Raw genomic sequence first — 26958 nt, forward strand, 5'->3', positions numbered from 1 at the left:
CTGGTGCGGAGGAGGTAGCAGGGGCGCTGCACCTCTGGCGCCAGGAGGCCTGCTGCCTGCGTGACGGACCCGCCAGGCCTCCCCCCAGCCTTTGAGCGCTGCCCGCGGCACCGCTCCTTCCTCGGAAGCCCCGCGTGGTCTGCCTGGAGCTGATCCCCGGCTCTGCAGCCAGAAACACTCCGGTGAGCAGCGGCTGTCGGGGAGGGGCTCTCCCGTCCGTGGGCTCCGCTCGCTTCTCCACTCAGCCCTCCAGCACCCCCGTGATCATCCAGGGGCAGGTCACCTGCTGCCCCCGTGCCGGTGGCAAGAGCCCCCCATGTCCCTCCTCCAGGTGAGAGCCCCACCCCTGCCTGCCTACTCAGAGGTGCCCCATGACAGTCACGAGGGCTTCCTCCCGGCTGGGCTGCCGCCTGAGTGCGACCGGCTCTGGCCGGACTCCTGCCCGCCTCTTGGCTCCCAGCAGCTGCCAACCTGCGCGCCTGGCGCCCAATCTCCTGCGGAGGGGCTTGTCCGCCGGCGCGCCCCCCCCAGGCACCGCGGACGCGGCGCAGCGAGGGGGGCAAAGCAGTGAGACTGGCAGGGGGTCCCCCCCCTTCGGGCGCCGGCTGCTTCTCCTCCGCTGACTCGGACGCCCGACGCGTCCCCCCCTCTGCCCGCCCCGTTCCGCTTTCGCTTTCGGCTGCCCGATCATCCCGCGGCGCCTCCTGCTGCTCCCGGGCCGTCGGGGGTCTGGCCGGATGAGGGCCCTGCTGGGGGGCCTCCTGCTCCTGGGGGCCTGTTGCGGTGAGGGGCGGGCGCGGGGGCCGTCCCTGAGGGGGGAGGGGAGGCACCGAGAGGGCGAGGGAGCCTTGACCGAGGGCGCGCCCCCCCCGCGCGGGGTGCTTTCCGGCTGGCAGGGGGCGAGGTGGGGGGGGGCGCTGGAGAGCGGCCGGGAGAGGCAGGTGCGTTTCTCCAGGCTTCGCGACCTCCCCTCTGGGCGCGGGTCTCGCCCGCCCGCCCAGTCCAGGCGCGCTGCTGCAGGCGGGGAGGGGCGGCTGGCAAGGCGGGTTCCCCGGGGACAGGCGGGGGCTCAGCCCGCGCGGCGCTGCTCCTCTGCCCTCCTGCCGTCCGGGTCCGGGTCCGGGTCCGGGTCGCGCGCCTGCCCTGCGAGGGTGGCGGAGACCCGGTGACGCTGCAGGGGCGGGCGAGGCTCGGCGAGAGGTGGGGGGGCTTCCTGGCCAAGGCGGGGGCCTCGGTGCACTCTGGGCTCAGGAGGCCCCCACGCGGAGGGTGCCGGCCAGCCCTCCTCGCGGAAGCCTCTGCGTCGCCAGCCCGCAGGCTCCAGGCGGGGATTGCCCCCGCTGGGGACAGGCACCTCGGGGAAGAGCTCCTTCCTCCTCCTGCCCTCGAGCGCCCCTGTGTCGAATGCGGCCCGAACAAGGAACGGCGGGGGGGGCAGGACTGGTGGCTGAGAGGCCTGCCTGAGCTGCAGGGGGCAGCACTCGCCTTGAGGGCGGACCAGCCACTGTTGTGGACTCTGGGGGCTGGGGGGTTGTGGGGCAGGTTCGAGGCCCCCTGCAGCTTCAGGCTCGGCAATTCTGCCCCCACAGCCTCCAGGGCAGCGCACTCCCTCCGCTACTTCTACACCTCCATCTGGGAGCCCGACCAGGGCCTGCCCCACTTCATTGGCGTGGGGTACGTGGACGACCAGCTGGGCGGCTACTATGACAGCCACCGCAGGCAGGCGGTGCCACGAGCCCCCTGGATGCGGAGGGTGGAGAAGGACGACCCCCATTTCTGGGTCTGGAACACCCAGAAGGCCTTGAACCACGAGCTGCGCTTCCGGGAGGACCTGCTGGACTTGTGGCAGCAGAACAACCGGACTCGGGGTAAGAACAAGTGGGGGGGGGAGCAGGGACTCCTGCCACTCCCTCCCCGCTTCTGGGGAGAGGAGAGAGTCCCTGGTGAGAAGCTCCTTGGTTCCAGGGGACATCCGCTAAAATTGAGTGTTGGGAGAGTTAGAACAGACAAGAGAAAATATTTCTTTACTCAGCGTGCGGTCGGTCTGTGGAACTCCTTGCCACAGGATGTGGTGATGGCATCTAGCCTGGACGCCTTTAAAAGGGGATTGGACAAATTTCTGGAGGAAAAATCCATTACGTGGTACAAGCCATGATGTGTATGCGCAACCTCCTGATTTTAGAAATGGGCTATGTCAGAATGCCAGATGCAAGGGAGGGCACCAGGATGAGGTCTCTTGTTTTCTGGTGTGCTCCCTGGGGCATTTGGTGGGCCGCTGTGAGATACAGGAAGCTGGACTAGATGGGCCTGTGGCCTGGTCCAGTGGGGCTGTTCTTATGTTCTTAACTACAATTCCCAGGAAGCCTTGCAGGTCTTCTTGTTATCTGGTGTGCTCCCTGGGGCATTTGGTGGGCCGCTGTGAGATCCGGGAAGCTGGACTAGGTGGGTCTATGGCCTGATCCAGTGGGGCTGTTCTTATGTTCTTATGTTCCCATCACCCACACCTGGCCTCACTTCGCTTCAGACGCGGGAGTTTGGTCATCTCCCCTTTGCCCCCAGAGTCCAGATCAGGAGGGTGGCAGTGGATGGAATGAGAGCTGTCCTCAGAAGTTTGCTCCCTGGACCCTGGTTAGGGAGCATGTCATCTATTCTCCTTCTGAGGTCAGGGAGACCTGCCCCAGAGGGACACCTAGAGGAGGAGTGTGCAGAGGGGGGCCCCAGGTGCTGCACTTGCATTTGGACCCACCTGTGGAAAAAGAGTCTCCTCTGCCTGCACACAAGCAAACTAGGGACTCTAATTGGGGGGGGGGCTGATAGCCCACTCCTAAGTAGGTCAAACCAAAAGTAAGTTCCATTGTGTTCAATGAGGCCTACTCCCAGGAAAGTGTGCATAAGATTGTAGCCTGAAGCTGGTTCCCGGCCACTGAGATGCTGTGAGCTCCCCGTTCTGGCCCGCTTATGGGGGGGGGGGGGAGAGGGAGACCACCCCCACTGTGGGTCCTCTGCATCCTATCCATAGCAGAGCTCTTTAGCACCAAATCCACCGGCAGTGGGGTTTAAATGGTTGCTCCGCCTTAGCACCGAACAACACAAGGTTGCACTGAGTTCCCCCTAACAAATCCGTAGTGCCCACCCGCCTACCCCAGACGGGCTCCTGAGTAGGTTTTCTGAGAAGCCCACCCCAGTCGCTCTCTTGGAAAGCTGATGCCTGTGGACGTCTATGAGGAAAGGCCCACTTGCTGTGCAGTGGTTGGTTGGCAACCTTCAGTCTCGAAAGACTATGGTATAAGCCTACAGCACCCGGTATTCCCAGGCGGTCTCCCATCCAAGTACTAACCGGGCCTGACCCTGCTTAGCTTCCGAGATCATGGTATAAGCCTGCAGCGCCCGGTATTCCCAGGCGGTCTCCCATCCAAGTACTAACCAGGCCTGACCCTGCTTAGCTTATGAGATCAGACAAGATCGGGCATGTGCAGGGTCACAGTTGTGCAGTGCGAGTCTGAGGCTTGCTTCTGTCTGCTGGCCTCTAAATGAATTGTCCCCCACAGTGCTTTCTGCTGCCCAATGTCAGTTTGCTGGCTTTGGAGGGGTTGGTAAGGGAATGGAGGCCCACCTGGCTGAACTCAGAGCAGTTAACTGCAGGGGTAGAAGCGGGGAGGGGCGTGACCCAGACCGCCACCTGATGCCAGGTCTGCCGCCTGTCCCCTGGGGCATTTGGTGGGCCGCTGTGAGATACAGGAAGCTGGACTAGATGGGCCTATGGCCTGATCCAGTGGGGCTGTTCTTATGTTCTTAACTACAATTCCCAGGAAGCCTTGCAGGTCTCTTGTTATCAGGTGTGCTCCCTGGGGCATTTGGTGGGCCGCTGTGAGATACAGGAAGCTGGACTAGATGGGCCTATGGCCTGATCCAGTGGGGCTGTTCTTATGTTCTTAAACTACAATTCCCAGGAGGCCTTGCAGGTCTCTTGCTATCTGGTGTGCTCCCTGGGGCATTTGGGGGGCTGCTGTGAGATACAGGAAGCTGGACTAGATGGGCCTATGGCCTGATCTAGCGGGGCTGTTCTTATGTTCTTAACTACAATTCCCAGGAAGCCTTGCAGGTCTCTTGTTATCTGGTGTGCTCCCTGGGGCATTTGGTGGGCCACTGTGAGATACAGGAAGCTGGACTAGATGGGCCTATGGCCTGATCCAGTGGGGCTGTTCTTATGTTCTTATGCCTCTGTGCTACAAGAATATAAAACCAAGGTCCTTACTGTGCTGCTTGCAGGCTGCCGTGAAACCTGAAAGTGCGGGACTTCTGGTTGCGTTCCCAGGGACAGCACAAATGTCCTGCACACTTGCGGGTTTCACAGCAGCGCACAAGGAGCACAACAAGGGGTGAACTGCCTCTCGCTCTAGCTGGAGGAAGTAGATGATGGCAGCTGGAGGGAGAGACGGCGGCAGACTTGGAGTGACAGGCACATCAAATCGGCCACCCCCTTGGACTCTTCTCAGTCTGCCGCAGATGAAGTAACCCTCATCTGATGGTTTGGTGGATAGAAGGACTCGCGAGCATTTTGACCCGACTGGGGCTCTGGTGCCCCTGCCCCAGATCTCTCCCTGGCTCTCTCTTTCAGGGACTTACACTCTCCAGCGAATGTATGGCTGCGCCCTGAGGGAGGGAGAGCAGAAGGCTGGCTTTGAGCAGTACGGCTACAATGGCAGGGACTTCATCAGCTTCGACAAGGACACCCTGACCTGGACGGCAGCCGCAGCCGCAGCCCAAGTGACCAAGAGGCGGCTGGACGCTGAGCTGGTCCGCTCCCGGAGCTTGAAGGCCTACCTGGAGGAGGAGTGCCTGGAGTGGCTGCGGAAGTTCCTGGAGTACGGGGCTGGAGCTCTGCTGAGGAAGGGTGAGGATGGCAGTGGGCAGCGGGGAGGGAGGGCACTCACAGCCTCACCCGCTTTTTGCCTGGCCACTCAGCTGCACCTGTTTTCCTGCTGGGAAGCAAAAGATCCATCCCGTCAGTTGTTGGGGGAGGTCCATGTTGCCGTTTTTTGCAGAGCCCCCGGTGGTGAAAGTGACACGCACCGCGGCTGAAGGTGGCTTGGAGACCCTCCTCTGCCGGGCCCACGGCTTCTACCCCAAGGAGATTGACGCCACCTGGAGGAAGGAGGGGGATGTCTGGGAGGAGGGCACGTTCCGTGGGCTGGTCAGCCCCAACGCAGATGGCACTTACTACACCTGGCTCAGCGTCACAATTGACCCCAAGGACAGAGGTCGCTACCGGTGCCATGTAGAGCACGATGGGCTGCTGCAGCCCTTGGACCTGATTGTGGAGGAAGAGTCTGGTGAGAGGCCAAACGGAGGGTGATGGCAGATTTGGTTCTCAGCCTGCCTTGCTGAGCTCTGGAGGCAGGACATTCATTCCCTGGACAGGACTTTCCACAATGGTGGGGGTAGTTGTGTACAAGCTCCTGGTTTTAGAGGCAGGCTGCCCAGATGCAGGGGAGGGCACCAGGACTCAGGTTGTGCCTGTTGTCTTGTGTGCTCCCTGAAGCATTTGGTGGGCTGTGTGATACAGGAAGTGGTGTGTGTCTCACTGTGTGATACAGGAAGCTGGACTGATCCAGCAGGGCTCTTATGTCTTATGGCCACTCCAGAGGAGGCTCTGAATTCTTACTGGTTTCGCATCTGGAGCCCATTCTAGTTGTGGAGTCTCTTAGTTGGGAAGAACCACGCACACTTCCAGGCATGCATACTTCCCCCAGATTTCAGCTTACAAAGCTCTGCAGTGGGCTTCCAAACTGGGGTGCCCCTTTGCTACATCCTCCAGTTTAGCCTGGCCTAGCTTTGTCTGCCCCCAGCTTTCATTCCTCTACACACTCACAGCATCATGGGAAGAATCCTGTGTGAGTCTCACTCACCCCTGCGCCCCTTTTCTCACTTAACCACAGGGTCCAGCGTGGGGCCCATCGCAGGAGCTGTCTTGGGGGCCGTGGCTGCCGTTGTCCTGCTGATGACTGGGCTCATCCTGTATATCAGTAAGTGAACTGCAGATGCATTTGAAGGTTTGTCTCGGGAGGGAAGGCTGGGGAGTGAAACTTCAGTCTGTTACAGACGGTAACTGAGAGTGTGCGAAGGACTTCCTGGTAGTTGCATCTCTTCTGTACCTTTTCCATTTCCACTATGTCCTTTTTGAGATATGACCCAAACGGGATGCAGTACTCCAGGTGTGGCCTTACCATAGATTTGTACAACGGCATTATAATACTAGCCGTTTTGTTCTCAATACCCTTCCTAATGATCCCAAGCATAGAATTGGCCTTCTTCACTGCCGCCGCACATTGGGTCGACACTTTCATCGACCTGTCCACCACCACCCCAAGATCTCTCTCCTGATCTGTCACAGACAGCTCAGAACCCATCAGCCTAGATGAGAAGTTTTGATTTTGAATAAAATGGTACTTAATAATCATCTAAACCACAGTAGCATCTGCAAAGTGATCAGATGTGACAACACATTGAATTACCTGTGAACCAGGCAAGGAAAGAGTGAAAATGGAATTATTAAAGAAAAAAGAATTAAACAAAATGGGGGCGGGAGGGGTTAGACTTATTGATCTTTAATTTATCAATGAGGTCTGAAACATCTTCTCTTTCAACCTCTATCTGACTTAACTCCTCGGTCAGGAGGGGCCGTTCGGGCAGCAGTATCTGCCCGAGGTCTTCTGCCGCGAAGACAGATGCAAAGAACTCATTTAATTTCTCTGCCATCTCTAAGTCTCCTTTTATCTCCCCTTCCCCTCCCTCACCATCCAGAGGGCCAACCGCTTCTCTGGCGGGTTTCCTGCTTCTAACATATTTGAAGAAGCTTTTATTATTCCCCTTAATGCTGCTGGCCTTGTGTTCCTCATAGTCTCGCTTGGCCTCCCGTATCACCTTCTTACATTTCTTTTGCCACAGTTTATGTTCCTTTTTATTCTCCTCATTAGGGCAAAACTTCCATTTACGGAAGGAAGCTTCCTTGCCCTTCACAGCCTCTCTAACTTGGCTAGTTAGCCATGCGGGCACTCTCCTGGATTTAGTGGAGCCCTTCTTTCTTTGTGGTATACACCTCTGCTGGGCCTCTGTTACTGTTTTAAGCAGCCTCCATGCACTCTGGAGAGACTGAACTCTTTTTACCCTCCCTTTCAACCTCCTTCTAACCAGCCTCCTCATTTGGGGGAAGTCCGCCCGTCGGAAGTCAAGGGTTTTTGTTAGATATTTGCCTGGTATTCTTCCCCCAACGTGCACATTGAAATGGATCGCAGCATGATCACTGTTCCCCAACCGCTCCATAACATTGATATCTCTAACCAGGTCCTGAGTACCGCACAATATTAAATCCAGAGTCGCCTGTCCTCTCCTTTTCGTGACCAGAACACAAATTGACCCTGTCAATATGAGGATAACTGAAGTCCCCCATGATTACAACCCTGTCCCTCCTTGTCACCTCCCTGATCTGTTTCCTCATTTCAAGGTCCCTGTCCGGTTTTTGGTCTGGAGGATGATAGCACGCCCCCAGTATTACATCGCTCCTCAGGCCTGGTAATTTAACCCACAGAGATTCTACGGTGGAGTCGGACCCACCTTCAATCTCTACTTTGCTGGATTCTATCCCTTCCTTAACGTAAACAGTGCAATTACAAGGTGCCCCCAATCCCTTCCTCTGGCCCCTCCCACAAATGGTATTTTGGACACATATCACAGAGCTGGAAGTCCAGACCTGAGCCATCATTTTATATCCAGCAGGCCTTCCTTGCTGCAAGAGCAGCTGAGTGGGGGGTTTGTGGCTCCTTGTTTCCTTGATGCTGTAGGAAGAGACTGAAGGAGCACCAGTTTGGGGGGAGGGGAGGTTTAGAACTCACGAGCACCAGTGCTGCTAAGCTGCATGGCTCTGGTGTGAGAATCGGACCCCTGCTGTGCAGCTTCCTGTGGAACCCAGTGGTGGTGATGATGACATCATTGCTGAGCGCTCTGGAGCTCCCCAAGTGCAGCAAAGGTCAGGATCCACACAGTCCCTGTAATTATTGCAGGGAACGCTGGTCTAGTGCCCTCCTAAGGCCAGGGAAAAGTGGTATTGGATGGTCTCTGGGGTCCCTCCCATGCCTGACTCTGTTTGGGATTATGTCTTTGCAGAAAGGCGGCTGAGAAGTGGCTATGGAAAAGCCTCTGGTGAGTGGCCCTTGTCCTTCCTCTCATTGCAATGCTGCTGCAGCTCAGGACTGGCCCCTGGGGTGGGGGAAGGCGCTTTGCCCAGGACGAAGGCAGAAGAAGATTCAGGCATTGGTCAGTAGTAGAGCCCCCCTTGCTTCACTAGCAGAAGGCCACAGGTTTGGCTGTCAGGGTCGTCAGTACCCACCTAGATAGATCCCTGGTCTGGCCCTGGTCACGGCACCTGTCTGTGTCCCTTGGCACTCCAGAAACCGCACAGAGCGGGGGGGGGGGCTGCAGCTGGAGGTGCAGGAGATGGGAGACTTGGGACTTTGTCCCTTCTGCAGTTGGGATCCTGACTGTAGCCCCTCACACTAAGGGCCCAATCCTATCCAATTTTCCAGCACCGGTGCAGCCGCAATGCAGCCCCAAGGTAAGGGAACAAAGGGAGCCCTCTGTGACTGCTGCCCCACCGCAAGATGCAGTGCATGCCCCATTGGCACAGTTGCTCCAGCGTTGGAGAATTGGTTAGGATTGGGCCCTTAGTTGACAGCCGCAGCCCTGATGCTGATGCTGAGGTTCTGCTGCATCTTTAGTCCTTGATGGCCTGAAGTAAATAATGGGACTTGAACTGACAGGGAAGGGCAGAGAAGAGGGAGAAACACTGCTGGGGAGGCCAAAGTGGGCCCTCTGCATTCCTCGCAGTTCGATCAGTGCTGACTCACGTTCTCTTCTCCCTCCCCCCTCTATGTGTAGCAAGCGACCTGGGGTCTGAGAGCTCTCTGAGAGGTGAGTGTCTGGGGGGCCTGCGGGTGGGGGGGACAGTGAAAGGCTTCCACTGACCTGTGGGCTGAACTTCAGGACTTGCATCATTGAGGTCTTTCTCACTCCGCCCTGCCAGTGTCACACCTCTTTTGTCTCATCTGAGTGTGGAGAATCTTCCTCAATCAGTTGGTGTGTGTGTGTGTGTGTGGGGGTGTTATTTCTTAGCTTCTGACAGAAGGCAGGCCACTGTGGAGTGGGTTTCATCAAATCAGGAGCGATTTGTCCTGCACATCAGATTGGCTAGTGAGGGTGTAGGGTTTTCCACCTTACTGTGGGCTTTACATGGCTTGGCTCGCTTGCTTGAGTCGCCGTCAGGAGCACCTGTCCATTATGTCTCTTCTTGGGCTTGGGTTAATGGATGGCTGTGCAATCCTATCACAGGGCAGGGGGGTGGATTAGATGGCCTTTTGATGTGCTTTCAGTCGAGTGTAATGCAACAGTATTGCCAAGATGCGCGGTTAGCTGTTGGTTGTCTTGGCTTTGGCTTCTGCAGAGTGCCAGTCCGTCGCTGAATGAGGAGAGACCAGAGGGAATCGCATTGCCACGGCTTGTCGTGCATCGCCCAACCTTCCCCAGAGCGCCTCCCAGCCTTTTTTGATGCCTGCTTCTCTGCTGTCTGGCCTGGCAGCAGCACCCCATCTCCAGCGGCAGGGCGACTTGGTTTGGGAGGCTGGAATGTCTGGGTGGCTCCAGTTTGGGATGTTTCTGGGCCTGCTCTTTTTCCCCACTTGATTCATGTGGCTTGTCCCAAAAGGAAGCAATATATAAAGCAGCCATTTTCAACCGGTGTGCCGCAAAAGGTCTGCAGGTGTGCCACCGGAGCTTGGAGCACAGCAGCTGAAAATTGCTGGCAAAACTCTTCTGGGTTCTGCAGCTCTGTTTCGAGGGCAACGGTCTGTAGGCGCACATTGTCTGTCTCAACAAATTGCTGGCAGAAGAGGAGGGATGGACAATTTGTGACTGCAGGCAGTTGCCCTAGAAACAGCTGCAGAACCCAGAAGAGTCTCCTGGAAACTGGAAGTGACATCACAAGAGGCAAAGACCATAGAGAAGACCACAGAGGTCGGTGTGCCTTGGGAGAAAAAACATGAAAAGTCTGGAGTCTCTCTGTGACCCCCCAAACCAGCATTTTGCCTGCATTTCTCTCTGGCCAAACACCCTCTGGGCAGGCTGAGATGGTTAGTCGTGCAGCCGGACTCCAGAGAGAAGTGCCTGATAAAAACATATGTCCTGAGAGCCTCCTGGCCTGTGGCCCTTGAGAGCCTTCCCAGCGAGGAATGGGGGACACCTCTGGGACTGGAGAGAGCAGTCTGGGAACCCCCCAGTGCAGCATTATTTCCAGGGTGCTCTGACTGGTGTGTCTTTTTGGTCAAGATCCCCTGAAGCGAGGAGCAGCTCTCGGGGATTGTGCTAAGCAACCTGTTTTGTAAAGTCTTTTTTTTTTCTTAATCAGTATATATTTATTATAACGTGATTGATCCAGCCCTTCCTGCTTCTGTGGTTTTCTCCCTGCTGGCCCTTCGTGTGTGTGTAGCTTCCTGCAGTTGAGGGCTGTTTTTCCTTGCCAGTCCTGGCTATGTGACAGCAAGAGGTGGTCGTGGCCTCATATTTTTCTGCTACGGCTCCTGTTCCTTGCCTGTTCTCCTTCTCCAGTCTTCTTGGCTCCCTGGGAAGGAGAGGCAGTAGCCAAGCCTGGCCTCGGAGTGGTGCAGAACTCGCCAGGGAGAGCAAATCCTGCAGCCACTTGGTCACCTAAAGGCAGGGGAGGAAAACCTGCACCCGAGTCAGGGGCAGCTTCTCCCCACTTGCCAGGATGACCCTCCCTGAACAGGGAAGAAAAGGAAGCTGGTGCTGGTGAAGGGAGTGGGGTCAGAAGGAGAAGCACCAGCTGGTTCTTGTCCCTTCTCTTTTTCTTTTTCCAAGTATAGAAATGAGCTTAATAGGGGAGTCTCTCCCCAGACCCACCTGCTCCTCTGGCTCAGCTGGGAGGGGGGCTTGTTCTTCCTTCCTCCAGGGGGAGCAGGTGGCCCCAGCAGGAGCCCAGACCCATGGCTGCTGCCCCACAAGCTCCTCACCAGCAATAACCAACTTTACAACGGAGACAATGGGACCAGACCCTGCTGCCAGCTCCAGCCCCAGCAGCACCCTCAGGGGCTCCCCCTCCAGTACGTTTGGTCTGCCATCAGTGTGCCACTGCTCTCGGGGGGGGGGGGAGATGGACTCTGCACAACAGAAGGTTTTCACTACACGCGTGGGGAGGAGGAACAGGTGCTCTTCTCCCTCCTTTCTGTTGGGTGCAGTTCTCCCAGATGAAGATGCAGTCTTGAGCAGAAGAGTCACTATGGGTTGTACCACCCCCATGATGTATATATTGATGTCATGAGAGTCTGGTCCAACAAGAAGCTGACGGAACATACCAAGATCCAGGTCTACAGAGCTTGCGTCCTGAGTACACTTCTGTACTGCAGCGAGTCATGGACTCTCCGCTCACAACAGGAGAGGAAACTGAGCGCTTTCCACATGCGCTGCCTCCGGCGCATCCTCGGCATCACCTGGCAGGACAAAGTTCCAAACAACACAGTCCTGGAACGAGCTGGAATCCCTAGCATGTATGCACTACTGAAACAGAGACGCCTGCGTTGGCTCGGTCATGTTGTGAGAATGGATGATGGGCGGATCCCAAAGGATCTCCTCTATGGAGAACTCGTGCAAGGAAAGCGCCCTACAGGTAGACCACAGCTGCGAAACAAGGACATCTGCAAGAGGGATCTGAAGGCCTTAGGAGTGGACCTCAACAAGTGGGAAACCCTGGCCTCTGAGCGGCCCGCTTGGGGGCAGGCTGTGCAGCATGGCCTTTCCCAGTTTGAAGAGACACTTTGCCAACAGTCTGAGGCAAAGAGGCAAAGAAGGAAGGCCCATAGCCAGGGAGACAGACCAGGGACAGACTGCACTTGCTCCCGGTGTGGAAGGGATTGTCACTCCTGGATTGGCCTTTTCAGCCACACTAGACGCTGTGCCAGAACCACCTTTCAGAGCGCGATACCAGAGTCTTTCGAGACTGAAGGTTGCCAATACCTAATACAGAATAACATACAATAATACACACACTTCCTAACTGCAGTGCATCAAGAGGGTTGGTGGAATCCCTGTTAAGCTGTTTCTGACCAACATGGCATATACACAACAGGGATCAAATGTGTGTGTGTGTATGTGCACGCACACAAAGGCACACCGGCCTGCGGAGGCTGGAATAAGCCTGCACACCAATGGAGGCTCTGAATTGTGCGTCAGCCAAGCTTGGCCGATGCAAGCCTCTGGGGTGGGTGGGGAGGAGGTGGAAGGGAGGCGTTCTGGGGCGGGGGGAGGGCAGGCGGGGAGTGGGAGCTGGGGCTGGGACCCAACAATTATACCAGATCCCAACCCCCATCCCGGGGAGTTTGGAGCAGCACCAAGTCACTCCGCTCTCCTTGGACTTGCGCCACCTCACAAGTCCAAGGAGACCCATAGGTGCAAGGGTTGCTTACCCGGAGGTAAGGGGAAATGTTTCCCCTTCTCTTGGCTTACCTGTTGCAGTGCAGGATAGGATTGCGCCCTTAATAACCATTTGCTTAACCACAGACTGCATATAAGACAGGCTCTTAAGGAGGCAGTCAGGTCTCCCATAGCTTGTAGCAGAGTGTCTGTTTATACTGTGAACTGCTTTGTGAACTTGTCATTGAAAATAAGAACATAAGAGCCCCACTGGATCAGGCCAAAGGTCCAGCTTCCTGTATCTCACAGTGGCCCATCAAATGCCCAGGGAGCACACAAGACAACAGACACAACCTGTGGCCTGGTGCCCTCCCCTGCATCTGGCAAGCAGAGGCAGCCTGCCTCTAAAACCAAGAGCTTGCACAGACCTACTATGACTTGTAACCCGTAATGAACTTCTCCAGAAATTTGTCCAATACCCTCTTAAAGGCATCCAGGCCAGATGCCACCACCACTTCCTGTTTTAAGGAGTTCCACAAACTAATTACACGCTGGGTTAAGAAATATTTTTTTTCTGTCTGTCCTGTTAATAGCAACAACAAGAAAGGGCACAATCCTAACCCCTTATGTCAGAGCTTTCCAGCACTGACATAAAGGCAATGCAGCTCCGAGGGAAGGGAACAAACATTCCCTTACTTTGAGGAGGCCTCCATGAGTGACACCCAACTGCAGGATGCAGCACACATCCCATTGGCTGGAAAGCACTGACATAAGGGGTTAGGATTGCACCCAAAGAGGCTCTTAATGTAATTGGCCTCCTGTCACCTGTGCAGCCAGTGAGTGTCTGGCAGGGAGTGTCTGTTTACACAACAAAGGCACTAGATTGGGGAAATGTTCACTTAACAACATAATTGCATAACAATGGGGATCAGAGACTGCATCCCAGTCATTAAGTGATGCATACCTGTATATTTACAGGCGAAATCAAATAACTCAATGGCTCCCGCCTATACCGGAAGAGCTCACAATCTAAAAATATGCAGAAGAAACACCAGCAAACAGGCACTGGAAAGTGGCTGTGCTGGGTGAAGAGGGAGAGCTGTTCCTCCCCAGCTGCCTCTAAGAGGAGCACCACTTGAAAAAGCACCTCTTTGGCCCAGCAGGGTAGCTGACACATGAACATAAGAACAGCCCCACTGGATCAGGCCATAGGCCCATCTAGTCCGCCCACCAAATGCCCCAGGGAGCACACCAGACAACAAGAAGACCTGCAAGGCCTCCTGGGAATTGTAGTTTAAGAACATAAGAACAGCCCCACTGGACCAGGCCATAGGCCCATCTCATCCAGCTTCCTGTATCTCACAGCAGCCCACCAAATGCCCGAGGGAGCACACCAGATAATAAGAGACCTCATCCTGGTGCCCTCCCTTGCATCTGGCATTCTGACATAACCCATTTCTAAAATCAGGAGGTTGCGCATACACATCATGGATTGTACCCCATAATGGATTTTTCCTCCAGAAACTTGTCCAATCCCCTTTTAAAGGCGTCTAGGCTAGACGCCAGCACCACATCCTGTGGCAAGGAGTTCCACAGACCGACCACACACTGAGTAAAGAAATATTTTCTTTTGTCTGTCCTAACCCTCCCAACACTCAATTTTAGTGGATGTCCCCTGGTTCTGGTGTTATGTGAGAGTGTAAAGAGCATCTCCCTATCCACTCTGTCCATTCCCTGCATAATTTTGTATGTCTCAATCATGTCCCCCCTCAGGATGTCTCTTTTCTAGGCTGAAGAGGCCCAAACGCCGTAGCCTTTCCTCATAAGGAAGGTGCCCCAGCCCCGGAATCATCTTAGTCGCTCTCTTTTGCACCTTTTCCATTTCCACTATGACTCGTACTAGCCCCTTATTGGTTCCCGGCAATGTCAGAACAACACCTCTCTGGCTCTGGGAACAATCAGTGACATTGGTCAGTTTTGAGCTTTAAAAAAAATCCACTTTTGGTTCCATAAAGCAACTGTGTTTTCCATTTCTGTTTTTTTTCCCCCCTTTCACTTTTGATAGAGTACATTCCAACTAAGTTTGTTTCATTTCAACTTGCATTAAATTACCCATCGAGTGATAAATGGCACGACGGTATTCGTAAAGACCAAGATTTCCACAAATTTGGCCAGTAGTGGGTGTCGCACCCCCCCGAGGGTGTCACCTTGTGTGGTCCACACTCCTTGCACCTCCTAGTGATGCCACTGATCCTGAGCTCCCCTCCCCCACTTGCAGAAGATGCTTCCTTTTAGAGAGTCTGCAGGTGACGGGTCCAGCAAAATCACCAAAAGGCCTCTAATTTCAGGTGGGGTTTTTGGAGCGGGGGGGTGCACTGTTCTAATGTCCAGGCAAAGAGCAAGGAGAGGGGAACTTCCCTGTGCCTGTTCAGGGGTTCATAGGAGCTGTTGCCACCACCAAGAGGGGCCTACTCACCCTTTCCCACACACACTGAATGCCGCCTTAGTGCCCCTCTTGGTGGCACCGGGGGCTGATCTGCCTTGAATGCTTTACAATCTGCATTAGGTGAGCAAGTGGAGGACCTGGTGGGGACATTCCAAGGATTTCCCAGAAATTTTGGCCATTCTTGCTTTGTCCCAGGTTGGCCAAGAGAAGAGCAGGCAGAAGCACCAAAGTGGGGCTGACTCACCCCCTTGACACGAACCCCCTGGTCAAGTCACGTCTCGGGAGCCCCTTCTGGGGCAGGGCATGACTCAGTTGGGCACCTTCCACCCACTGCCTCCCTTGTCTCCTGGGTGCCTGCTCTCGGAAGCTAAGCAGGGTCAGGCCTGGTTAGTACTTGGATGGGAGACCGCCTGGGAATACCAGGTGCTGTAGGCTTAGACCATAGTCTTTCGAGACTGAAGGTTGCCAACCATTGTGCAGACCCCCACTCCTCACCCTGGACATGGCAACAGCAGCTGGAGGAAGGGGCTTCCCTGGGTCCCTGTGGCTGGTGCTGCTGCTCATCGGGCAGGGTCACGCAGAGCCTGTGCTTGCTGCATTCACGCTGTCCCTGTAAATAAATGTGGTCCTGCACTTCCGGGTTGGACGACTAAATGCAACGAACGGGGCAAGATTGACCCTGAGCAGGTTCAGGCGGATCACATCAGGTGGTGTTCCAAGCTGTGCCAGCCCTCCCGGTGAAGGTTGTCTTGCCCCAGGACTCTGGTTTAGCAAGAGAACTGCCTTGCTGCAGTGACCAGTTTTCCCGCAGACCCCCACCCTTCCAGCCAGGAGTGGAGGAGGAAGCTGCTGCTTAGAGGGAACAGGGTCTCCACTCCTTCCAAGACAGGAGCCGCTCTTCCCAGGGCCTGATACTGAGGAAGTGATCAGCATCCCACCTGGTCTCATTCCCATGGCACCTGGACACCTTTATTGCTCGCCAGTCACCCGCGGAACTGCTTGCACACCCAGTGATGGAGCTGGTCGCAGTGGTCGTCCTTCCAGTTGTACTCAGTGGTGGAGGGCACAATGGAGGTGCAGTCTTGCTCCAGCCCGTGGCGGCCTCCTGCAACGCTGGGCTCGCCATCAGCCCAGTACCTGGAAAAAGAAGCAAAGGCAGGGGGGTGCAGTCAATATGTGCAGCTGAAGCAGGAAGCTTGGAGGTGGTGGAAGGGGCTGGCTGAACTGAATGTCCCCTCCCCATGTTTACTGCCCCATTCACAGGTATTGACAACATGGGTCTGTTTTGGGGAACCAGAAGGGGGGTAGCTGAAAGAGGGTTCTTTTCCCTGGTGGTAAGGCTGGAGGACTCTCCCAACAGGCTGCTATTTTTATTTCCCATCAGTCCTCTGCGTATGACGGTCATACATTATTTGATTTTACCATTTTCATTTTTACAAGGTTCTACAGTATATGCCTTTCTTCTGTAGGGCAGCTGGCAACAACAACAACAACAGCAAAAGACCTCAACAATAAGTAACACAATAAAGACAATTAAAAAATCTTTGTTCAATAATCAAAACAAACTCCCCAGACAGAACCAGATCAGCAGAAAGACAAACCAGGAAAGAGAAAGAAACATGAGGCAAGTCCCAGCAGATCACAGCCAGCCGGGGCCAAAGGTTTTCTCAGGGACCCACGTCTTGACCAGGCACTTAAAGGCCTCTTATTTGGGAGGCTGCCCGGCCAGTAGGGCAGGCATTCCACGGCGCCAGTGCCACTTCAGAGAAGGCCCTGCTTCCTGTGGGTGCCTGTCACACTTCTCACAACACAGGCACTTGAAGCAGAGCCCTTGGTGGCAAACGGCACTCTGCCTAGGACTTCTGGGCAATAAAATGGCAGTTCCACTGGCAGGATTGGCCGTGGGCATATTCCCCCCTCCCCCACTGAGCCACGAGAGTTTTCAGCTCAGCCTTAATTTCTGAGTATAAAATTAGAACAGGCTTGGACAACAAGGAGATGCTAAATGAGCTTCATTCTTAGTTCAGTGGGGTTTCTGCAAGCGAACATCCTGATGGACGGGGCCCCACGGCTCAGCTCTATCTGCCTGCCCTGCATTCTGCCTCCCCAGATGACTCTCAAAATATTACCCTGCCCAATTCGGGTGGGGAGGGGGTGTCTGTAGTCCTGGTCCCTTGCAAGTATCCCATCATGGCAAAACTTCTGTTGGGCTTTGGAGGAGACCCCACCCCACCCCAACCACTAGTGTGGGACTGCCAAAGAGTGATGCCTGGAAAGCCGTCCTCTGTGGCAGCCCTTCCCACAGTGGTCCAAGAACGGGCAGGGCATGGCACGCTAGCCAGATGGCATCTGTGAGGCCCAGTGGCAGCTTCTGCACAGAAATGACCTCAGCCTGGAGACTGGGAACTTCACAAGAGTTCAGTAAACATCTCCAGGTGTACAGATTCTAAATGCAGCACCAGAGCTTGCCCGGAGCAGCCTTGGCAGACTCACTGAGTCGTGAACCAGGAATCGTCGCTCCACTTCCACCTGCCTTCTTCATCCTCGTCTGTGAGGCCAATCCAGGCCGGGTGTTTGAGCTGAGAGGTGATGAATTTCTGCAAAAGGAGCCACAACCTCACTTGGCAGAATGTCCACTTCAGTGACTGAAGTATGATCATCGTGAACAGATGTGAACGCATCAGGGCACCCTGAGTGTGGTTGTCTAGCTAACATCTAGTTATGGACTGGCAAGCTGATAATTTGCAGCTTTTCTACAAGGGAGCAAGAAAGCTGAGTGTGGGTCACAACCACTGAAGCGGGGGGGGGGGGCGGGAGACACAATTCTCTAGTTTAGGCAGAAACAGTTCCCCCTTAGGGATACTTCAGAGATCGCCCAGGCTAAAGCGGATTTATTGCTCAGCCTGCCAATGGTTTATTTCAGGGGACCACGGTCTGAAAAGAAGCTGAGAAAACTAGCAGTGGAAAGATCATTCCTCAGCACTATCTAGAGGAGAGGAGAGATTTTATGCTCCCTGTCTGTACCCTGGGGCAGCAAGTCATGGAGCCAACCAGAGGAAACTGGATCCACTCTGGATCTGATATTTGATATATGGGGTCCCCCGAGAAGGGCTTCTTGTTTGTGCCTTTGCCCTGCAGCCTCCCTTTCTGCTGGATCAACTGTCAGGCCCCATCCTAATTCCTGTTCTGTTGCTGCCTTGCTGTTCTTGAACCTCTCCATCCTCACTTCGTCAGGATCAGGAGTCCCAAACCATTCGCCACTGGGCTCCTATTGGCTTTCCCCCAGAAGTCAATCTCATCTTTTGCTTTTTAAATTATCTTCATTGTTTTTGTATTTTTTATGCTTTTAATAAACTTCCCTAACTCTACTTTTTCCCCCGCCTGGTCCCAGTTCACTCAGGAGGGAGTTAGTTGCTCCCGTCTTCCCACATCACCAGGGGGCAACCACCAGAAAGTTCCTGCCCCGTGTGCACAAAAATGGAGCCTTAGCAGGTCTCAATTTGTAGAACAACCCCCCCCCCCCCCAATTTGAATTTGGGAGAAAACAATGCTGAAGATATCCTGGACCGCAAACACTTGGAGCTTTAGAGGAAACATGTGACATACGGCTAGGAAGAGATCACATGAGAAGGTAAAAAGAACAGGGGTGGCCAGCGTGAGAGAGAACGGAGCCCTCCTCTGCAGGAACCCAAAGATCAGGGAAGGAAGAAGAGAAAAAAATCCCATTTGCAACCTGCTCTTCAGCAGTGTGGATGGAGGCCAAGTGAGAGCTCCTGTCCGTGCAGAACTTCTGCGCATCGTTCCAGGTCTTTGTTCCCTTGGACATGTAGTAGCGGTTTTTCCCGTAAGTCTGCCAGCCGTAAAGCACCTTGAGCCCAGACTTGAAGAGATCATCTGGGAAGGAAAGGGGGCCAAGGGTTGGGCTAGTTCTGCAAAGACGAGCTCACCTGTGGGGCGACCGGTGATAAGCCTAAGCAAAGGGTCTTTGTGGTGATGAATGAGCATATCCTCTCATGCATGCCCCTCGGAGGAATGGCTCACATCCGTGCATCCACGGGGAAGACTCTGAGGGCCAATCACAACTGCCAGGTGATGAAACACCATATTTGAGGCTGGAGAGGGGATTCTGGCTAGGGTTGGGGGGGATTTCTGGGACACCAAAAGCATGGAGACTGGTGAAGAGCTTCTCCCAAGACTCCTAGGAAACGTTGGCAGAGCCCTCTCCAATCAAGATGACGGAATAAGGGGTCTGAACCTTCACCAGTTCAGAACTTCTGGGCCAATTAAAAGTTGCAGTCAAAGCTCTGAACAGGCTCCACTCAGAATTCATTAAGCACAAAGCCTTCCTGCTATTGCAATGGATCCTGCCTTTTCCCACTGAAACCTGCATCATGGAAGAACAAAGGCTGATGTTGTCCCTTCAGCAGTGTTATGGGATCCTTGAGAAATGGAGTTTCCTTAGGCTTCAGGATCCTTAACTAGGGACTTCGGCTGCAATCCTAACCCACTTTCCAGCACTGACAAACTCTTAAAGCCAGTGGTTCTCGAGGGCCCTGGCCTCTACCTCCTTAAGGGGTGGGGAAGGGGGAAGGCAGCAACGCGATCACCAGGGTTCGCGTTGCAGCAGCCTCCTGGGGTGCGGGGAGCCTCACATCAACCTCCACAGGGCTCCCCATGCTGAGGAGATCCTCAAAATTTTGACTGCTCCTGCAGCCTGGGGAGCCCTGCAGAAGCTGGTGCAGGGCTCCCCACATCCCTGGGAGGCTGCTGCAGGCTCTGGTAAGTGGCAGCAAGTCCCCGCAGCCCTCCAAAGCGGTGCAATCCAGCGGATTGTGTCACTGCCTTATCTCCTCCCTCGCACACACGTAGTGAGGCTCAAACTCTCCCTGAGAGTTCCTGCACTGGTTGTGTCACTATCCACAAAGATTGCTGCATACAATGACTTTAAGACGGCAGTTCTCAAACTCTCCCTGAGAGTATGTGACAATCCTTGTGGATTGTCACAACCAGTGCAGGAACTCCACCTGTCAGAGGAGAAAAAGTAGATAATCTCAGTGTTGGACTCCAGGACATAACCTGACCTGGAGGAAGGCGAAGCTGGGGAGCAAAGGAGAGGAAAGAGGGCAGGGGGAAAGAGGGCAGGTCAGAGACGTGTTGAATCTGGGATGGCTGCATGATCAGACCCACAACTGGGGGGTGGAAGACTGGATGGTAGGGGGAGGGGCTGGGCTGGGTTTCACCTGCAGGGAGGCGACACTGAAAGCCACGGAGACTTGGTCTGTTAGGCGCGTTGCAAACCTGCCCCAGTGCCCTTCCGAAGACTCCTCCGCATCAGTCAGAGGGGTGAGATGGAGTCGGCCTTGCGCAGCACGGAACAGAGCCACCGGACGGCTCTCCACAGAGATATTGGTGGCAGAGGGGAAGGTTCACTTTGCTGCCATCGCTGCCGCAGAGCAGCCTCTGCCATGTGCTCTGCCCCACGCCCAGGCAGGTCGGGCATGAGTTTCCAGCCACTGTCGCTTGAGGCACCTTTGCTCAGGGTGCACCGTCGCTAGAGGAGCTTCCTGGGGGTCTGAGTCTGTGCGCAGCAGAGGGAGTGAGCAGGTCTGATCTACCAAGGCTGATCTGTGGAGGCTGAAAGGCCCCGTTTCTCCTCGCCACTCAGCTGCCAGCCGGAAGGGCAAGGGCCAAGCAAAGAGGGAAATGGCAGCTCTTCTGAACGGCTGCGTGTCCTGAGTTTGGGAACCAGGTTCCCAGCAGGCCTGAGGAGAGGGGGGTGGGAGGGCAAAACTCCCAGGGCCTGGGCTTCCAGGGGGTGCAGGCCATGCCAAAACAAACTATATAGTGCAGCAACAGTTACCCTGCACATGCCTGATCTCGGAAGCTAAGCAGGGTCGGGCCTGGTTAGTACTTGGATGGGAGACCGCCTGGGAATCCCGGGTGCTGTAGGCTTATACCATGATCTCGGAAGCTAAGCAGGGTCAGGCCTGGTTAGTACTTGGATGGGAGACCGCCTGGGAATACCGGGTGCTGTAGGCTTCGACCATAGTCTTCTGAGACTGAAGGTTGCCAACAAGAGAGATGGAGGAAGGGAGGCCAGCCAGGCATCTTGCCCCAGCCCAATGCCAGCAATCAGCAGCCCTGGTTCCCAGGACCATCTTGTGGAAGCAGAGGCACCGCGTCACCCTTTTGGCCAGTGTTGCGGAAGTGCCTCTGCCCGGCGCTGGGGCTCCTGGTCCGAGCACCCTTGGGATGGCAGCCTGGAACGGGCCTTCGTCGGAGGGTCGGTTCGTGGACAGCCCGCCCCATCGGAGCCCCTGCTGGGGGCGCAGCTAAGCCAGCCCCTGTGGCTGCCACAGCCAAGGCCTCCTTGAGGCTGAGACCTGCGCCCAGCCCGGGTCTCTTCCCAAGCCCTGCTGTTTCCCAGCATCACACGCACCCTGGAGAGCCCTCCTCCTGGCAAGAGTCCCAGGGGAGTACCCACCGCATGCCACAGCGCCCAGATCATTCGAGGTGCTGCTCACCCAGGGGAGCTCAGAATGTGCCGGGGCACCCTCTTAACCAGTGGTGATGCTTACCGTAGTAGGCTTTCTTCACATCCAGCGAGTCCTTCTTCTTCTCTGAGAACTCAAAAAGTCCGGGCACTCCTCGGGCGACCGTCGCAGCTGAAAGAATTCCCAGAGCCTGAGGGAGCCTCCTGGTGCCCCTGCCTCCCATCATCAGCATCCATTAATCAGCATCTTTCCGTCCCCCAAAACAAGACGGGCGCCCCCAGGCAGCTAACCAGTCAACAACAACAACAACAACAACAACAGTATTTATATACCACTTTTCAACTAAATGTTCACAAAGCGGTTTACAGAGAAAAATCCAATAACTAAATGGCTCCCTGTCCCAAAAGGGCTCACAATCTAAAAAGATGCAAAAAAAATCTAGAAGTCAAATCTAAAAGTGTGATACAGACCCAAGAACGGCCATCAGGGCCACGGCTTCAGACACAGGGAGGGGGGAATCCTTTGCACCTGTTCTGCAAGCAAGAGCCACGGAATGGGGGCCCTCCACAGGGAGCCCCACCGCTGCCCTCCAGGATAGAGCCGTCCACAGTCATGGGGTCACGGCTGAAAAGGCTGGACCGTGCAGGAGCCCCTGCTGGCCTGGGGTGCAAAGCCAGGTCTCCACCCAAGGCCAGACCAGGCAGGCGGGCAGAGATATTCTCCTCTTCCCCTCTGGCTTTTCTTGTATCTCCTTCCCCACCTCCTTCCGTATGTTTCCACCAAGTTCATTCACTCATTGAAGAGATTTGCGGAGCGCTCAGGGAAGCATCTTGCAGTGGGCTCTGAAAAGGGGCTGGATGGTTGTACTTTGACCAGGAATCAGGGCCGGAGGGGGGAGGCCGAGAGGACCTTGAAGCAGAGCCAAAGCACAGCAAAGAGCCGGGCCAGGGACTCAGGCCCCAATCCTAGGCTCACTTACCTAGGAGCAAATCCCAGTGGGGCTTACTACTGAGTGCACATGTGTATGCTTGCACTGGAAGAGAGCTATGTTCCACCACGGTATTAGGGGAAGGGGACAAGGAGCCCAGCAGAAGTTTTGGGGAAGGATGCCTTGGAGAGGCCAGCCCATCAGCCCCCTCCTCTTGCCCTCCTGGCTGTTATCTTGGGCGCTGTGAAGGACACGCTGCCCCCACGCCACCCGACCAAGAACCAGGCTGGAGCAGTGCTTCAGGTGTCAACTGACCAGGAAGTTCCAGGGTCAAATCCCCACTCAGCCACCAAATTTCCTGGTGACCTTGAGCCAGTCACTCTCTGTCAGCCACATCTGCCTCGCAGGGTTGTTGTGAGGATGAAGTAGGGGAGGAACCATGAACACCACCCTGAGCTCTTTGGAGGAAGGGCAGTAAAAAAAGGTGAGTGAATGAATGACCAAGAGGCAGTCACCGTGGGCTTAATTCAGGCTGGCCCTCTGGCATGCTGGAGGAGGCCCTCTGCTCTATAGCAGAAGACCCAGATCATGCCCTCCCCCTCCCTTGCAGCCACTGTTTGCCTCTTGGGGCCAGCTGGTGAGGGTGGCAGGAGTCCTCGGATGAGGCAAAGGGCAGTTTAGGGGGAGAAGCTGACAGGAACACGGGTGCAAGGCAAGGGAGGGTGCTCTCCCTCGCCCCCTGAACTATGGCAATTATAGACTTCTTCATGGCACGGGGAAGGAGCTCTTTCCCTTCTGTTGTGCCTCCTGCCTTTCCCAATAGGGTCTGCGTCCAAGCCACTGGCGGCCACCACTCCGGCATCTCCACTTACGGCTTCCTTGGTAGTATTCCCGGTGCCTGTAGGCCACTGCAAACAGCTCCCCAATTTCCTTAATTTGTTTCAAAACTGGTCCAAAGTCTTCTGCGCTGTCCTTTAAATCTGACATTTTTAAGAAAAAGTGCATGTTGAGATTTCCAGCTGCCTTTAGAATTCCACCCCTGAAACCGAGTCCCAGCAAGGGTCCTTTATGGAAGGATATTCCCATAACCATATTGGGAAGTTGGGCGGGGGGGGGGGGAAGCAGGTAAGAACATAAGAACATAAGAACAGCCCCACTGGATCAGGCCATAGGCCCATCTAGTCCAGCTTCCTGTATCTCACAGCGGCCCACCAAATGCCCCAGGGAGCACACCAGATAACAAGAGACCTGCAAGGCTTCCTGGGAATTGCAGTTAAGAACATAAGAAAGGCCCCCTGGATCAGGCCATAGGCCCATCTAGTCCAGGTTCCTGTATCTCACAGTGGCTCACCAAATGCCCAGGGAGCACACCAGATAACAAGAGACCTCATCCTGGTGCCCTCCCTTGCATCTGGCCTTCTGACATAGCCCATTTCTAAAATCAGGAGCTTGCACACACACATAATGGCTTGTAACCCGTGATGGATTTTTCCTCCAGAAACTTGTCCAATCCCCTTTTAAAGGCATCCAGGTCAGATGCCATCACCACATCCTGTGGCAAGGAGTTCCACAGACCAACCACACACTGAGTAAAGAAATCTTTTCTTTTGTCTGTTCCAACTCTCCCAACAATCAATTTTAGTGGATGTCCCCTGGTTCTGGTGTTATGTGAGAGTGTAAAGAGCATTTCCCTATCCGCTCTGTCCATCCCCTGCATAATTTTGTATGTCTCAATCATGTCCCCCCTCAGGCGCCTCTTTTCTAGGCTGAAGAGGCCCAAACGCCGTAGCCTTTCCTCATAAGGAAGGTGCCCCAGCCCCGTAATCATCTTAGTCGCTCTCTTTTGCACCTTTTCCATTTCCACTGTCTTTTTTGAGATGCGGCAACCAGAACTGGACACAATACTCCAGGTGTGGCCTTACCTTTGATTTGTACAACAGCATTATAATACTAGCCGTTTTGTTCTCAATACCCTTCCTAATGATCCCAAGCATAGAATTGGCCTTCTTCACTGCTGCCGCACAGTCCATCAGGAACACTGGTTCCATCCACAGCAAGACACACAGTTTGCCACGTGCCCAGGGCATTTGCGAGCCGGCAGACTCCGGCACTTGGGATGTTGTGAGCGCAAGAGAGACTCGGCAACTGCAGGAGAAAGCAGGGGCTCAGCCAGCGCTTTGGGGAAAGGCTACATTGGCAGGTAGTTCCGAACTTACAGAAGCCCAACGTTGCGATGATGACGACAATGCTCAGGAGTATAAGGTTTGCGATGGTTGTCCATGCCGTCACGTAGGGGAGGGCATTCAGAAAGAGCTTCTTGTCGACATCAGCCTTGGGCGCCATGGCTTGAAGGATAAGAGCAAAGGGAGGCTGGTGAATACGGGATAGCAAGAAACAGATCCAGCCCGCTTTCTGCCTTGCTGCTCTGCCCTCGTTGCCCTGGATCCAAGCAGCCACATGCGGCGCTGACCACAGCTTCCACTGTCTTCAAGGACAGCCCTGCATGGAGCATTTTACAGGATCTAATCTCAGTGCCACCAGGGCATGGACCACCACGGCCAGGTCTGACTAGTGCAGGAATGGCCTCAGCTGGCACATCTGTCGCAGTTGGGCAAAGGTCCTGCTGGCACCTTTGCCAGGAGGCAATACTGCCACCGAAGTATCCAGGAGCAGCCGTGAGTTCAGGAGAGCTCCCAGGCCGCAGACCTGCTCCTGGAGAGGGAGTGCGGCCCCATTCATAGCAGGATGGTGGGTCAATGCCTGCAGCGAAGCGGGGAAACCTCTATCTTGCCCAGATTTAGTCTCTTATCCAGCCCCAAACCCCTTCCAGGCAGCACTCTAGAACCTGGTATCCAGGGGAGAGGCAGAGCTGATAGTTTTCAACATACAGGTGCCCCCTCCTCACTCCAAATACCCAAATGGCTTCTCCCAGAGATTTCATGTCAATGTTGACTAACAATAGGGGACAAAATTGAATCTGGTGGCACCCCACACCTCAAAGGGCTAGCTGAAGGGCCCAAGTGTCAAGCGGACATCCCCCAGCACCACCACCACTTGGGATCAGTTAGCCAAGAAGGAGCTGAACCACTGGAAAACAGTGCCCCCAACTTGGCCAATTAGCCTAGAAGGTCTTGTCCCTGGTGTAGGTCATCCCCCAAGGTGACCAAGGCTGTCTCTGGGCTCAAGCCAGATTGAAAGGGACAACCCGCTTCACCCAGAACCCTCTGGAGCAGAGACCCCCCCACACCTGCTTGCTTGGTTATCTTGCCCAGAAACAGGAGGTTCAAAACTGATTGGTAGTTACCCAACATGCTGGACTGGTGGGGGGGGGGAAGAGAAGAGCTACTGCCCATATTAATACCAATGGTAGGCACCCCCTCCCCTCCTCGGCCAATACATCACCACACCCACCACCTGGGGGTGTTGCCCTGCCCACCGCATGGGGTGACACGCTGGCCTCCCACACCAGGTGATGCAAACCCTAATGATGCCACTGGGTGGAGTAGTTCTGTTGGGCAACCTTTCATAGATGTGATGGTAGCAGAGAAGAAAGCACATTTTGATGGTGTCACAGTCACAGGCCCTAAAATTATTATTATTATTATTATTATTATTATTATTATTATTATTATTAATATACCGCTTGCTCCAGCGGTATGAGCTCCAGCCTGCATTCAGTGAGACTTCTCTGGCGTCTTCCACCAGCGTTGCTCAAAATGTCTCCCCTGTGGGTTCATCAGTGGCAATTCCTCAGTAAATGAAGGTGCCACCCTGATGTGAGAGGGCACTGAGGAGTGAACAGATCCAGGGTCCCAGCCATCTCCCTATTCCAGAGATTGACCAGGGCCTTGGCAGCTGGAAGGTCCCCCAGAGCCCTCAGGAAATCCTCAGGATCCATTAGTGTCCTGGGGCAGACCGTACAATACAGTCCTCCACCTCTCAAGAAGTCACGATAAGCCTGAACTTTAAAAGGATGTGCTCTGTCCATGGCGACAGAGTGTTCCGACTCTCCACATCCAGATCAGCATCCACTTGTCCGGCCACGAACACCAGGGCCAACAGGTGCCCTGTCTTGTATATCAGAGCCAAAATCCTCTGCAACAGGCCCGTGGTTGTCATGGTGGCCGTGGAGTCCTGGGCTGCACCTACCCCGGGGCCTTGGTGTGAACAAGGAAGCTCCGAGCCCCACCAGCCAGTGGGCACTCCACTGCCACATCCAAGCTCAATCTCACCAGCTCTGGCAGAGAGACTGTTGGGCAGCAAGGCAGGCAGCAACCAGCAGAACCCCTACTCTGTCTTGTTGGTTCAACCCAGTGCAAGACATTTGGACCTGGATCCTGCTGGACAGGGCACCTGGCACTCTGGGTGATGCTGCACCCTGCCCAGGGAAGGAGGGCATGAGCGTGTAGCAACAGTACCTTCTTTAATGCAGGAGTCCCCTCGGGGTTTGCCCGCTACCAGTCAGGTGTCCACCTTGCGCTTTGCCCAGTCTGTGGCTCCCACTGGTGCCGGGTCCCTGGCATCACCTCTCGCTGGTTTCCTTTGCCTGTCAGCCACACAGCTCCACAGCAGAGCCCTCCAGCCGCCTGCTGATTGGCTGCCTGCCACCCTGATCA

General features: G+C 55.0%; 2 protein-coding genes and 1 long non-coding RNA gene across 3 annotated transcripts; 2 read left to right on the forward strand and 1 right to left on the reverse strand.

The window, feature by feature from the left end:
• Positions 1–371: 371 nt before the first annotated feature.
• On the forward strand, positions 372–5356 carry LOC136639215 (uncharacterized). The gene is made up of 4 exons (XM_066613216.1): positions 372–567; positions 789–1868; positions 4619–4894; positions 5046–5356. Exons 1-4 carry the CDS (start codon positions 372–374, stop codon positions 5354–5356), a joined length of 1863 nt encoding a protein of 620 aa, XP_066469313.1.
• Positions 5357–5935: 579 nt separating this feature from the next.
• On the forward strand, positions 5936–8967 carry LOC136639562 (uncharacterized). Its single transcript, XR_010793698.1, has 3 exons — positions 5936–6026; positions 8164–8199; positions 8935–8967. It is a non-coding gene; the product is annotated as an uncharacterized lncRNA (long non-coding RNA).
• Positions 8968–15903: 6936 nt separating this feature from the next.
• LOC136639216 (snaclec VP12 subunit B-like) lies at positions 15904–26461 on the reverse strand. The gene is made up of 5 exons (XM_066613217.1): positions 26294–26461; positions 25417–25463; positions 18654–18732; positions 17414–17517; positions 15904–16057 (listed from the first exon to the last, which is right to left on the reverse strand). Exons 1-5 carry the CDS (start codon positions 26459–26461, stop codon positions 15904–15906), a joined length of 552 nt encoding a protein of 183 aa, XP_066469314.1.
• Positions 26462–26958: the final 497 nt, after the last annotated feature.

This window comes from Tiliqua scincoides, chromosome 2 (genome assembly GCF_035046505.1).
Source record: "Tiliqua scincoides isolate rTilSci1 chromosome 2, rTilSci1.hap2, whole genome shotgun sequence".
NCBI lineage: Eukaryota > Metazoa > Chordata > Lepidosauria > Squamata > Scincidae > Tiliqua > Tiliqua scincoides.

Coding starts and splice junctions, on each gene's coding strand:
- LOC136639215 (XM_066613216.1), top strand. CDS start 372: ATGACAGTCACGAGGGCTTCCTCCCGGCTGGGCTGCCGCCTGAGTGCG. Junction 1,869..4,618: donor GCAGAACAACCGGACTCGGG/GTAAGAACAAGT, acceptor TCTCTCTTTCAG/GGACTTACACTCTCCAGCGA. Junction 4,895..5,045: donor TGGAGCTCTGCTGAGGAAGG/GTGAGGATGGCA, acceptor CGTTTTTTGCAG/AGCCCCCGGTGGTGAAAGTG.
- LOC136639216 (XM_066613217.1), bottom strand. CDS start 26,461: ATGACAACCACGGGCCTGTTGCAGAGGATTTTGGCTCTGATATACAAG. Junction 18,733..25,416: donor TTTCCAGTGGTTCAGCTCCT/TCTTGGCTAACT, acceptor GTCCAAGGGAAC/AAAGACCTGGAACGATGCGC. Junction 16,058..17,413: donor GATTCCTGGTTCACGACTCA/GTGAGTCTGCCA, acceptor TTCTTTTTCCAG/GTACTGGGCTGATGGCGAGC.